We start from the raw sequence: 14,580 nt of genomic DNA, 5'->3' as shown, positions 1-14,580 counted from the left end.
CTCCATACATCAAGATCGTCTCCTCGTCCGGCAGCTGAACAAGTCCTTCGCGAATCGACAGTCGTACACCAGCACTGGTCATAAAGTTCATCCCAAGCAAAACATCCACACCTTCACCAATGTTGGCCACCCAAAGCCTGAAAACGTAGACAATCCGTGGCCCAAGAGTGATCTTGACCTCAGCATGAGCTGTGATGTACGTCGGGACACCTCCCAGTCCTGAGACTTTCATCTGCTTGTGCGACTTGAGCTTCAGCTTCAACTTACGCGCAAAGTCAACGCTTAGCATACTGACAGACGCACCAAAGTCCAGGAGGATCTTGGTCCGACAATTGTTCACAGCTCCATGCACCATAGTCACCTCATGCGCATTCTCCGGCTCATGATCTTCCCACCATCCATAACGTTCTCCTGGCTGAAGCTGAAACTCGATTGGAGCCTCTGCTTCTGCACGCACATCACTCGAACGCACGTTATCTGAAGCCAGGTTGTCTGAAACAGGGTTGGAATCTTGAAACACGGTCATGCATTGTTGGTTATCACGGTCTTGTCTTCTTCTTCTTCTCAGCTCTGGGCCAACGTATACCAAGGCACACAACTCTGGGGTCTTCTTGAGCCCGACGCGTTCTGGAACCCCTTCCAGCGGGCTTAGTGGTTTAACGGCTTCTCCCCAGAGTCGGCCTCAGTACCTTGGGACTTGGCTGTAACTTGGGTCGGCACATCCTTGGACATGCCTTGGTGGGTGTACCTTTTCATCGCTTGGAAACCTCTCCAGTCTTCACACGAGATACCTCGATGGAACTGATTGCATCTTGGGCACGGGTTTACGCGGCACATTTCGGTCGGATGTCCATGGTCATGGCATCGGTCACAGGTCAGGTCTGCCCAGCAATACTCTCTCGAGTGGCCTAACTTCCCACACTTGTCACACGTCCTCGGGGGCGGCGGGTTCCCATGCGCAGGCGACGGCGGTCTTGGGCCGCTTGCGTGATTGTTGAATGGTGGACGTCATCCTTCAGACTCCATCACACGGTAGCACTCCTTGATCATATCCTGCAGTTTGAAACCAGGCGGTGGCACAGAGTGCGCAACTTCACCGGAGTGATTATCACGTCCCTGAGCAAGCGCTACCTGAGCCGAGGGTGCCGCAGGCTCCTCTTCATCATCAAGTTCTTCAAACCGCACGCGCCGCTCCGGTTCCGAATCCGAGTCAGGTTCGGAGTCTTGGATCACGAACGCGCGCCCAGCCCGACGAGGTCGGAAAGACCTTGGTGATCGTTGTCAGCGCGGAAGTCACGAGCCAGGTCCATGTCATCGCTAGAGCTGCTGCTGAATCCGCTGGAACTGGAGCAGCCGGCGCTAACGTCCGGCGAGCTTGAGTCCGAGTCATCCGGGTCCGACGAGGGCGGGTTTGCATCCTCCTTCTCACCCTTACGGGAAGAGGATCTTCTGGACGGAGGCCTCTTGGATGAACCCTTCTTAGTCGCAGACTTGGAACCAGCTTCAGGCTCCGACGCAGTCTTGGTCTTCACGGCGGAGCTCCTCGACGTTGTAGTCTTGGTTTCCTTCGTGGTTCGCCCATGTTCAGCAGCTTCCTGCTTAATGGCGCTCGTCCCCAGCGTCGCTTCCAACTGTGCCCTGCCGACTTCGGTCGTGTTCTTCAAGTGGGCATAGCCGGTACGAGTCGGCACGTCATCATTGATTGCACCACTGCATACTGGATTCTTGGTTGCAGAATCAGGGTTGGACGACACGACAGCCTTCACTCCGGTTGCAAGTTCGGGGGAATGCGTTGCACGAAGCGCTTGAATCTGGGACAATGTCGCACGAAGCTCGCGATTCTGACCAGCCAAATGCTTCTGCCGGTTCAGCGCGGTCTCACGCTCCAGGTCCCGCTCCGCACGTTCCCGCTCGCGTTCCAGGTTGATACTTTGGATCATCTGCTGCACCGAGTCCAAGCGCGCATTCATCTCACGGTCGGCCTCAGCGGTACGGCGGGCGCGGTCGGCGTCAGCGCGCTGGTGCTCGGCCTCAACATCGTCCAGACGCAGCTTCCAACGTCGTTCCAACTCCTCTCGGTCTGCCTCGTGCTGCTCGCGCAGGCGTCGAGTCGCGGCATCAACGACATACGTGTTCGAGCGCAGTGCGTCGTCGATGGCCACTCGCTCGTAGTCTGCAGGTTCCATGGTGGATGAGTGCGCTCGTGGAGGAGAAAGTATGTCAGCTTCACAAGAAGTTTCATATTCGAGCGCAGTGCGTCGTCGATGGCCACTCGCTCGTAGTCTGCAGGTTCCATGGTGGATGAGTGCGCTCGTGGAGGAGAAAGTATGTCAGCTTCACAAGAAGTTTCATACGTGTTCGAGCGCAGTGCGTCGTCGATGGCCACTCGCTCGTAGTCTGCAGGTTCCATGGTGGATGAGTGCGCTCGTGGAGGAGAAAGTATGTCAGCTTCACAAGAAGTTTCCAAGTCTTCGTCACGGGTAGCGGCTTCAGAGATCTTCGAGGTCGGACGTGCTTCAGCAGCACGAGCGCGTTGTTCAGCTTCAGCACGAGATGCTTCAGCCTGCGCTAGCGCCATCTCCGCTTGAGACTTCTCAGCCTTCACTCGGACCATCTCCTGCTTCAGCGCGTGGATCTCGTTGCCGGCACCTTGGAGTTCGCGCTGCACCTCTAGACGCATGTTCAGTTGCGCTTGGCTGAGCTGCGTTTGGAACGCAGTCTGTTGCTCCTGCAACTGGCGCATGAGGTTCAAGGCGACTTGCGCTGCACCCGAAGATGCGGACAAAGACCTGGATCCGGAGCACATCGAACGACTTGTCCTGCTGGAACGACTCCTCTGCGACCGGCCATGACGCGAACTCGCAGACGAGAGGTGACGGCCTTCAGACATCAAGCCCGTCTCACTGTGTGAGGGCTCAGACTTCTCCGTATTCACCCTTCGCGGTCTCGACGACCGATGCTTGGATGTGGTCCGGCTGCTTGGCGCTTCAACATGCTCGATCTTGGTCATGTCAACATCTTCTTGATCCGGGAGCGTCCTTCGTGTTGGAATCACCGTTCGAGTCACGAACATCCCTGAATCGGGAGGTGCAGACATGGCTCCACCGGCTTGGACGCTCATGACTAGCGGTCCAGAACTTAGACGCATATGCGACGCAGCTCCGTGGCCCAGTGACATCAGCGACGACGACGACGAGCTCTCCCTGGACGACTGCGTTCCGAACGACGTAGTGTAAGGCGAGTTGTCCGAGGTTCCCGATGTGCCGATCATACTTGGAACTGAATCCGAGATGCCACTGGACGACGGGTCCGGGACAGAGCCTTGGACGCTCATCGCACGGGCTGCCGAGTTCAGGCTCACGTTCGACGATGGTACCAGGAAGTGATCTGACGGAGTTGAGATGCTGAGCGGACGAGCAGGTCGGCGTTGAGGGCGCTTGGGTTCAGGTTCATTCTCCGGCGACCCTCGCGGGCTGCGCAGAGCCATGATCCCAGCCATCCGACATTGCGAGACAAAGGCTTGCCCGAGTAGCTCGACCTTATAATCCTCCATCAACAAATCATCCTTTGCACCTTGAGACTGAGCACCTTAGTCCGAAGACTTGTTGAACGCACTCTCCGGTTTCACAGCTGGCACCACCTTGTATGGAACACCGGCAGTGAGCTGCTTCCACTCGATGAGCTCAATCGTCAACACTTGCTGAAGTTCTCCAGCACCCGATCGCACGTATCCAGGGTTGATCTTGGACGCGTGTGTCAGGAACCAGTCTGGAACCGCATTCACGAACTCGAATCCAGCTTCAAAGAGCAAGGTCTCCAGAACGGCCGCACACTCGCGCGCGGTCATCATGGCCGGAGGGATGGCAAGTGCCGTCAGATCTTGAGCGATCCCGAGAACTCTGCGCTCAGGACGCAGCCCGGAGATCCAAGCCGCATCCCGATCATCCAGAGCCATTCGATTCCGCAAGTAATCCGACGTCACCATGGTAGTTTCTTGCCAGGCCGTGAAGTCTGGACGCGGAGTCGGCCAAGCGTACTCGACCGAAGGTGGAACGACGCGTTCAGAACGCATCTGCTCCCAGCGATACACTTGTCGAGCCACGAAGTTCTTCGCCGCCGCCTCATCAAGCTGGACCTCGCTCGCACTTGGACTTGGGCTCGAACGCAATACCGCGTTCTGGCCTTCAGGTGCTGGAGCCAGGTTCGAGGCATCACCTTGCGGCAACACCCTGATCCAGAGGCTTGATCCTGCGACGATGACGGGGGCGGGTTTGACGAACTCTGCGGCGAGCGCGAAGACGCATCCGCATCCTGAAGCGCTGACTCCGCCTCGGCTTCCGAATCCTCGATCAAGATCACTTCGACCTTGACCTTGGCTGGAACTACGTTGAGCACTTCCACATCTTGATCCGGCGGCGGAGAGTCCGAAACTCGATCCGCTGCCGGGGGCTCACCCACATTGGCGCCTCCCTCAGACGCCGGCGCAGACTCAGGGTTGTGAGCCTGCTCTTCTTCGACACCTCCAGGCTTCGAGCTTGAACTTGGGGCCGGGTCTGCCGCCTCCGTCGACACTTGGTCGTCTTGAGCAGCATTCTCGGTCGCCTTGTGCTCTTGCTCTGCAGCCGCTTTGACGTCCCGTTCTGCCTTCTTCCGCGCACGATTCTCCCGGCTGATGACATCCAGGTCCTTGTGCTCTTCCGCAGGCAGTCCTTGCGTGCGGCGCGAGTGACGCGTCGCCTCACCACGACCTCCATCACCACGCCCTCCATCTTATTTGCCTCGTCATCTCGCCATAAACACTGGTTAGAAGTTAACGAAGCCCAACTAATCAATTCCTACAAATAAAACAACTTGGTGAAATCCGAGGACCCCAAATCCGGGCACGCGCACCAGCTGTGACGAGGCTCGGTGAAAACCTGAACTGTCCAGGAGGTTTTGTATAGCTGTAGCCCGGGCTTTGGTGTTGCAAAGCCTCTAGAGGAGGTGTCCCTGGAACCACAGTCCTTTGAAACCAGAGTTCCTTGAAACCAAGTTCCAGGGATGGCCTGTCACCTTGTGAATCCCTATCGGCGTCGTTTGCCTTTGCGGAGCCTGGATCGATCACCAAGTGAGTTGTTCAATACAAATAGGCAGTTAACCAGTTGAGCGTGACGTACACTACTCAATGGCGAGGGGACCGGAGGCGCAACGAGATGGGTAAACTGGTAGGTCCACGAGGAGATCCCAGAATACACTCAGCTTCCGATAAACCAATACAATACAGAGTTATACACAACAAACAGCCGCCACTTATTCTTCGACTCTTGGGCGGTGGGTCTTAAGCCAGTCAACTAGGCCGGTTCCAGAGTACTGGTCAACTCTGGGGCCTTTCGCAACGCGCACCACCCTCTAACGAGGGAAATATACACAATCCAATACAATCCTCTCTCACAAATGCAGGCTCAAAGTCAAACACTCAGGGGACAACCGCTAATAAATCTTCCCAAGCTCAATCAGTAACATGAAATGGGACTCCACCCTTACCTACACGCAATGGGTCCAACTAGGATATGGAATGCGTGGATCACTTCAGACGCTCGAGCGAATGATCCCCACGCAGATGGACTTGATGATGGTGGGGAGCTCCGCGACGACCGTGTCCTTGGCGACCGACGGACCCGATTCCTGGCTGGCAGTGACTCTCGACTTGCGCAGTAAGGGGTAAAACGAACTCTCTGATTGTTATCTGCTAGACTATCGCTAAGCTCAATGTAAAGGCTATCTTTTTCTGGGTTCTTCTGTGTTCTACCGTGTTCCTTGCGTGCGATCTTCGTGAATATCTTGACTTGAGTATCCTTGGGGGCGTTGTTTACGCTGACTTCGAAGTAGACTGGATTTTTCATCCCATCATCCCACTCTTCAGTCAGCGACTTCTGGGTATAAATCAGGTCAGGCATCGTCGCTTGGTTTCAGGCTTGAATCCGAGGGTGCGTTTCAGGGATCCTTGATTCTGTAGCACTTGGGTTCAGGCATCCGGTCCCAGCGGGCGCGACTTGTGTTGCGAGGCTTTGAGCTTGTTCCGGGTGCGCGAGGTAGTTTGTGGGTCTTTATCGAAGCGAGGCGGGACGCCAGCTGCAATACGTTCGCAGGGGCGTTTTCGACATCCCGAGGGTCAACCCGCTTGAGGACGGGGGCGACTTGGACGTAACACTCGATTCCAGGGATTCTCGTCCTGAAACGCGAGCTTCCAAGTCTGAAGGGCCCATCTTCGATCTCACCACACTCGTTCCGCGGAACACCGTCGAAGCCTGGCGAACACCATGTCACACGGGTGCAGCCGGGGCTGAACCCATCAACCAGCCAATCAGAGTGCAGAATTCTGCCACGTCAAGCGACTCACTCCGGCCTCCCGGAAAATCCCGTTTGGCCTCGTGTCAGTCCGCCCTAACCCTGAGAATGTCAGAGTGATCAATGAGTGGCCGACGCCGTCGAACGTCAAGGAACTGCGACAGTTCCTTGGTTTGGCCACGGACTTGTGCAAGTACGTGAAGGACTACGCGGGCATGATACGCCCGCTGTCACAGCTCCTGAAGAAGGACGCCTAGTGGGTTTGGACTGCTGAGTGTCAGCAGGCCTTCGATGCAGTCAAGCGAGGCTTGGCTGAGGCGCCGATTTTGGCGGTAGCCGACCAAGATCGCCCATTCCACGTTGTGTGTGACGCATCCGACTTCGCAATCGGATGTGCGTTGATGCAGTACGATCACGAGGGCCGTGATCGTGTCGTCTAATACCAATCGCGTCAGCTGAAGCCAGCTGAGCGCAACTACCCGGTACATGACAAGGAACTCCTTGCCATGAAGTACGCACTCGCGAAGTTCCGAGTGTATCTACTCGGAAGCAAACCGTTCGTGGTCTAGATGGACCACGCGCCGCTGCGGACGGCTGTGAAGCCGCACATCTCGCAACGGATTCTTCGCAGAGTATAACTTCCGGGTTGAGTACAAACCCGGAAGACTCAATGTGGTGGCCGACGCGCTCTCGCGTCGACCTGACTACGCCACGACTGATGCCGACGTCAATGCCATTGACGCCATGCGATCGAGCACCCCAACGTCGTCACTGTTGGACGACGTGAAGGTCGCGTCCGTGCACGACGCGGACGCGAAGCTCTTGCTGGCCTATGGCTCAGCGCCTTCTGACAAAGCTCGTCAGAAGCTGCCGTAGCATCTTCGTGCTCGTGCACACCGTTACCGGGTGCACGACGGGTTATTACTCTACAGTGCAGTCGACGACAACGCGGTCCGCGTTGTCGTGCCCAATGGCCACGACCTGCGACTCAGGATCATGTATGAGTATCACGATGCACCGACTGCGGGGCATCCGGGCCGTGAGAAGACATACCTTCTTCTCACGCGGGATTCTACTGGGCCCACCAGTATAAATGGGTGCGCAAGTACGTCCGTTCTTGCGAGGTTTGTCAACGTGTGAAGCTTGCGCCTTTCGCGCAGGCTCTCTTGCAGTCACTGCCGACTCCGTCGGAGTGTTGGCAGTCCATGACTTTGGACTTCGTGTTCGATCTTCCCCCGGACAGCCAGGGGAACACGGGTATTGTGGTCTTTGTTGACCGCTTCAGCAAGATGGTACATCTTACTGCGATACCCACTGAAGTGACTGCGAAGCAGACGGCGCGTCTGTTCGTTGGCATGGTGTTCAAACACCATGCCATGCCGATCGACATTCTAACGGGTTTACACGAGAGTTACCCGAAGGGTTACGAAGTGGGTACACACTGTCTAACCTAAATCAGTAGGAGAATCAGTACATGGCTTCAGAGCCACTGATTATGCATATGACTAGGGTTCACTATGCTAGATAGTGAACCGGATACATTTACACCGTAGGCGGCTTTGCCGCAATAAAGGGAAATACATTCAGTTTGAGATTCACACAGCTAAGAGTTAAGGGTTGACTCTTGGAGTCCGTTAGGTGTACGGACTCGTACGTTCTGGTATTAGAACGGGCTATCTTAAGCTGAGACTCTGTGAGTCTGTTAAGCTTCCTCTGACGCAAAGCTACAGCAGCCCCGCTGCACTTGGTAGCACTCGTAGTCAATCCGACATATAGACTGACCCTCTGTGGAGAATGGAGCAGTTCGCTCTCTTACCCCCGAACCAGCAGGATGCGCTTAAAAAGCTTATGTCCTTGCTGGGCCCGGAGGGCGTGACGCAACTTGCGCAGCAAGGCCCCGACGCGGTGAACGCGCGTCTCGAGGCGTTTTCAAGCTACGAGAATGCTCTCCTAGAGCACCTCCAGCAGAGGATGGCGACGGCCGCGGCGCCCCAAGCGCCCGCTTCGTCATTCGACGCGGGAATAAGACCCAAGCCGCTCATGGTGAGCGTGAAGACCTTCGAAGGCAAGGAGGATGAAAGCTTGATGCTTTGGACCCGTGAGGTTGAGATGGCTATGAGCTCAGCTCTACTCCGGACGGAGTCGCAGCGCGTGGCACTAGCTATCTCAAAGCTCGGTGGGTGAGCGAGAGAGTGGGCACTAACGTCCGGGACGTCGGTCGAGGTGGCCTTCCCGACGTGGGACCAGCTGAAACAGCAATTGTCCCGAGTGTTTGCTCCGCCTAGCGAGGCGTATCGTGTGCGCTCACGCTTCCTGGCGACCAGGCAGAGCAAGAAGGAGTTGATGGACTACGTCCAAGAGTTGAGAACTCTCATTGCTGGCATGTCTGCGGACCCCCTGCCGGAAGCAGTCACCGTTACGGTGTTCATGGAAGGGCTCCGCACTGACGTTGCCAGGACGGAGGTGTTCCGAACCCACCCGTGCTCTTTTGAAGAGGCTGTGAGCGTCGCATTGAATGCGGAGCACAACTTTAAGTCGTCGAGACTTGGGTGGAATGCGTCTTACGCTAGCGCGTCGAGTGGTCCGGAACCCATGGACATCAGCTATGCTGAAGACGAAGAAGCCGAGCTTCGTGCTGCTGAGCAGCGTCGCGGTATCCGCTGCGCCATCAGCGCCAGGCTTCGTCGAGCCGCTCTTCGAGTTCGAGCCAGGGCTCTGGTTTGTCTCGGGGAAACGAGAAGTCCCAGTAGGCGTGGGGCGGCCTACTGGGGAAGAACTAAGTTCTATTGAGCCTCGGCGAGGTGGACTTAGCCCCGAAGAGAGCCGTACTCTCTAACACGGAACGTGTATGCAAGCCGGGCTTGCTAGTTGTCCAAGCTTGGGTGAAGGGCTTCACCAAGCCATGGACGATTTTGATCGATTCGGGAGCGTCGGGTAACTACGCCCGGCGTTCTACGATTGACGGAAGTCCGCTTTATGCTGAGGCGCTGGTAGCGCGCGGAAGTGACATCGTCATTGTTCGTCTCGCGACGGGCACTCGTGTCACGGTGCCTAAGGTCCCTGTGGACCTGGGCGTGAAGTTTTTGGATTTTGATAGCGTGGAACGCTGTCTGGTCTTAGACCTCGATTCGAGATATGATCTCATCCTTGGTATGGCGTGGCTGGAACTCCACGAGCCTTGGATCGATTGGAGGTCGAACACCCTTGGTGCTACGCACTTCTCTCCTGGCGGAGCATTGGCGAGTCATGAACCCACCTCTGCTAGGAAGCAGAAGCGCTTTTGGCGCGAGCACTGGACCGAGTCGGTCAATGCGCTGGACATCGGAGTTTCCGAGTTGGTGGACACTGAGTGTGTCGAGAACGAGCGTTCCGAGCGTGGCTCGCGGACGGCAGGTGGAGCCGCACGAATTCCGCTGAGCGGGTGTGCGCCTGGGGGCGACGCCCTGCTGTATTCAAGTCAAGACAAGGTCGGCATGAAGCCGAGGAGCCATGGGCGCGGCCCGGCTGTTGAAGGATGTGGAGCGGCGCTAATTCCGCTGAGCGGGCGTGCGTCTGAGGGCGACGCCCTGCTGCGTGCCGGTGAAGGCGCGGTCGACAGGAAGTCGAGTGATGATGGGCGTTGCCCGGATCAAGGATGTGGAACGGCACTAATTCCGCTGAGCAGGCGTGCGTCTGAGGGCGACGCCCTGCTGCGTGCCAGCGACGGCGCGGTCGGCATGATGCCGAAGAACAAGGGGCTTTGCCCGGATGAAGATCGTGGAGTGGCACGTAATCCACTGAGTGGAGGCTGCGGATCGTGCAGCTCTTCGCCGAGTGTCGGTAAAGACACTGGAGCTCCCCCGGAGCTGAACGAGGTGGTGACACCTGGCGTCAAGACGCACGCGAAATCCCGGAGCTCTTCAGGGCGGACGGTGTCCATGAAGAGGAGGCAGCGCCACAAAGCGCTGGCTGCGAGACGCAAGGCGTCTGCGATCTCACGAGTCGAGAAGGGCGTGTCGAGCGGCGAGGCTCCACGCGAGAGCGAGTAGCTCTATACACTCGTGAATGGAGTGACGGGCGACGTCGACGGAGGTATCAACCTCGACGACTTGCCCTCACTGTCTGCTCTCCTGGAGCTGGACGAGATGTCCTTGGCCGAGTTCGGCGAAGCCTTGAAGGCTGGAGACTTGGCCGAGGTAGCGGTCATACGACCCGAAGAAGAGTTGAATTCGTCCTCGCTTCTGGATGAAGCTGTCCTGGAAGACACCAAGAAGGCGCTGAATGCGCGGAGCGGATCGGCGATCCTGAAGGACCCGTCGGACCCCTTGTATCAAGTGGTAAAGGATTACCAGGACGTGGTCTCGAAGGAGCCGCCCTCGGGGCTATCTCCGGATCGAGGTGTTCGACACGAAATCGATCTCGTTCCGGGAACGAAGTACTGCGTGACGAGGCAGTGGCCCTTGCCGACGGAGCAGTGTGACGTCATTGACGCGTTCTTCCGTGCGAAGCACGAGGCGGGTATGGTGCGTGGGAGTAAGTCTCCACACTCTACGCCGATGTTCTGTGTCAGAAAGCCGAGTGGCAAGTGGCGTATCGTGCATGCTTTCAACAAGCTGAATGCCGCTACCATCCCGGCGCAGACGCCGATTCCTCGGAAGGATGTTCTTCAGAACAAGATGACAGGATGTACGATGTACAGTGCGCTCGACTTGGTCGATGGATATTACCAATTGCTCATGAGGACGAGCGACATTCCTCTCACCACGGTGAGTACTCCGAGCGGCATGCTCTGGGAGTGGTTGGTGATGCCCCAAGGGTTTTCGAACGCGCCGGCGACGTTTAATCGTCTTGTGACGCAGCTCTTCAGGCCCCATCGGGCGTACGCGCAAACGTACTTCGATGACATTTTTGTCCACAGTCGTGCGGAGCACGGAAAGACTGATATGGAGAACCATGTCGAGCACCTGCGTGCTGTGCTCGAATGCATGCGTCAAAACAAGTTGTACGCCAACATTGACAAATGCATCTTCGGAGCGGAAGAGATCCCCTTCTTAGGGTGCTTCATCGGGAAGCGTGGCCTGAGGGCCGACCCGGTCAAGGTCAAGGCCATTATTGACTGGCCGGTTCCCAAGAACCAAAAGGATCTTCGCAAGTGGCGTGGCTTGGCCAATTACTTGCACAAGTACACCGAGAACTACGCTGAGATGGCTCGGCCACTCTCCAATCTCCTGAAGAAGGATGCGGAGTGGTGTTGGAACACCGAGCATCAAGATGCGTTCGCGGCCATTAAGGACAGTCTCCTTCATGCGCCTATTCTGGCTCTGCCAGACCCCGCTCGTCCGTTTAGTGTCGTCTGTGACGCCTCGGACTTTGCCATCGGCTGTGCACTGCTGCAAGCAGACGTCGAGGGGTGCGAGCGCGTGGTGGCGTTCGAATCTCGCCAGCTGAAGGCTGCGGAGAAGAACTATCCTGTCCATGACAAAGAGCTACTTGCGATGAAGTATGCGCTCGTCAAGTTCAGGGTGCACCTGTTGGGCTCTCAGCCGTTCGTGATTTACCCGGATCATGCGTCGTTACGCACTGCGACTCAGTCGCCTCACCTCTCGCAAAGGATGGTCCGTTGGCTGTCCTTCTTCGCGGAGTACAACTTCGACGTGAAGTACAAGCCTGGCAGTCAGAATGTCCTTGCGGACGCGCTGTCGCGCAGGCCGGATTATGAGCTGGCTCATGTAACGACCGTGACTTCGTCATTACCGGATTTGATCCGAACGGCTTATGCCAAGGACGACACCTGTGTCGCGTTGCTGAAGGCTCTGGGGAGCAAGGAGTTTCAAGACTCGGACATGGAATTGTCAGCGCGGCTGCGCGCGCGGCTACACCGCTATTCCCTCGATGGTGGTCTGTTGTTCTACAACACTGGCCCCAAGGATACGCCCCGCGTGGTCGTCCCTCATGATGAGGATCTAAAGTACCGCATCCTCTATGAGGCACACGACACGCCGCTGGCCGGCCATCTTGGTCGTGAGAAGACCTACAGCTCGGTGAGCACCCACTACTGGTGGCCGAAGCTGTACAAGTGGACGAGCACTTATGTGCGCACGTGCGAGACTTGCCAGCGAGTGAAGTCGTCACCTCATGCTGCAGCGCTGTTGGCGAGTTTGCCTGTCCCTTCGGGGTGTTGGCAATCCATGAGTATGGACTTTGTGTTTGGCCTGCCGGCGGATGCGGCGGGCAACACTGGAGTCGTGGTCTTCGTGGACCGACTGAGCAAGATGGCTCACATTGCGGCTGTGCCGGATACCATCGATGGTAAAGGTACAGCAACGCTGTTCTTGGACCGAGTGTTTTGACAACACGGACTCCCTGAGTCGATTGTCTCGGGCCGAGACCCCCGCTTCACGGGCAGCTTCTGGAGCGCGGTCTTTGCGGTGCTTGGCACCAAGCTGGACATGTCCACGGCGGACCATCCGCAGACCGATGGTCAGGCAGAGCGCGTGAATCGCGTCGTCGAGGACGTGCTCCGCAGCATTTGCGCCGAGACGCCGAAGCGCTGGAGCGCCATGCTGCCACTCGTTGAGTTCGCGTTGAACAACGCCGTGCACGCCTCGACAGGCTACACGCCGTTCTACGTGGACCGTTTGTCTCATCCCCGCGTCCCGCTGACGCCGCCACGTGGTGGCCTCGGGTTTGGTGGGGGAGAAGAAGCCGATTTAGCTGATCGGCTAGCCGATGTCAGCCCGGATACTGTTCGTAAACAGGTTGACGCTTTCTTGTCGACGCGTCTCAGTTTTTTACGACATGTGCGTGACACAATGGCTGAGAGCCAAGACAAGCAAAAGGAACATGCAGATGCCAGGGGCTGAGGCAATGTTGAAAGTTATGAGGTCGGGGACCTGGTGTTGCTTAATGCTAAGAACCTACCTACACATGCAGTGTCTGCCGTCTTCAAGACGGAGTTGAGCCCGCGCTTCATCGGACCTTTCAGGTTGTGGCCAAGAAGGGCCTTGCGTACACGCTCAATCTTCCGAAGAAGATGCGGACGCACCCCGTCTTCTACGTGGGCTTGCTCAAGCCGTACCAGGACCCGACGCAGGAGCAGATGGAGGCACCGAGGGTGACGAGGTCACAGGCGCGGAGGTCGCGGTCGTCGAGGACGCAGTCGCTTTGTCAAAGTTGGAATGCTTTTGTTGAGAACTTCAACAAGAAACCGGCGGCTTATCGCGAGCGGGTTAAGCATGCCCGTGAGCGCTTTGAGACCTTCTCGACGCGCGGGCGGCTGGAGCAGCTCCACAGATCCTCTGTGGACGCTGGTATTCCGTGCGCTGTGCCCGAAGGCCATCAGTGCACGTTGTGTCTTCCGGGTGCCGTGCGCTTGAGCGACCGCGACCTAAACGGGTACACGACTATTCGTGTACCTGCGAGTCTCAAGGATCTCCGTGCCAAGTTCCTGGCACGCGAGAAACGCGACGATCGTGGGACTTCGGGTACTATAGGTGACCACAGCGCTCGCACTACCTTCGCGTCGGCAGTGCGTGGCGAGCTTCGTACGCCCTCACCATTTCCGGAACGTCCTGCAGCAGGACGTCCCGCGGCTCCCATGTATCTTGGTGGGGCGGAAACCCTCTCCAACAATTACGATAACGAACCGGCTGCCGGTTCGTTTTCGGGGTACTATGGTTCACAATACGCTCAGCAATCCAGCGTGTTGAGCCGCGGGCGTCGCGGATCGGAGGCGGCGGTGGTGGGAACACGCCCCGGGTATGGTCAACCTGGGGTTGACCTTGGTCCGACGCTCGAGGAGCGGGCCGCTGCTGTGGAACAGCATCATAGCCGGGAGTTCGCCGCTCTGAAGCAGGAGGTGGCGATCCTGAGAGCTCAAGTCGCTCAGGGTTCGCAGACCGCGTCGGACATCTCTGTCGACGTGGGAGGTCGCGTCGCACGCTTGGCCCAGCGCGTTCACGCGCTAGAGCAGAGGTTCGCTCCCGCTGGGGCTTCCGCTTCGGGCCAGCCGAGCTAGGTGGCTCGTGCTGCCGGTATGGCTTCAGCCGTCCGACGTAAAAGGTCGGATGGAGGCGCATGCTAGATGGAATATCTAGCGTGTAGGCGTTGCCATGCCGTGCCAACACCGTGAACGGCCCGATGAAGCGCGGAGCGAGCTTGCTCGCCCCGAAGTCGGAAACTGCATGTTTAGGCAGGTTTTGAGTTGCTAACAAAACCAATGAACCCTTCTTGAATTCATTAGTTTTGCCCCTACCAACATTGTCTGCGTTCAGC

General features: G+C 57.4%; 1 protein-coding gene across 1 annotated transcript; it reads right to left on the bottom strand.

Moving 5' to 3' along the window:
* Positions 1-3,358: 3,358 nt before the first annotated feature.
* PHYSODRAFT_400389 (hypothetical protein) lies at positions 3,359-4,770 on the bottom strand (the record flags this gene model as incomplete). The annotated part of the gene is made up of 3 exons (XM_009520216.1): positions 3,359-3,573; positions 3,616-4,139; positions 4,172-4,770. Coding segments are annotated over 3 exons (1,338 nt in total), but the record flags the coding sequence as incomplete, so codon positions are not given.
* Between the last annotated feature and the right edge of the window lie 9,810 nt (positions 4,771-14,580).

The sequence above is a fragment of the Phytophthora sojae genome (genome assembly GCF_000149755.1).
Source record: "Phytophthora sojae unplaced genomic scaffold PHYSOscaffold_2, whole genome shotgun sequence".
In the NCBI taxonomy this organism is placed as follows: domain Eukaryota; phylum Oomycota; class Peronosporomycetes; order Peronosporales; family Peronosporaceae; genus Phytophthora; species Phytophthora sojae.
The sequence above is the reverse complement of the archived record's forward strand: the minus strand, read 5'-3'. Positions and strand labels throughout refer to the sequence as shown.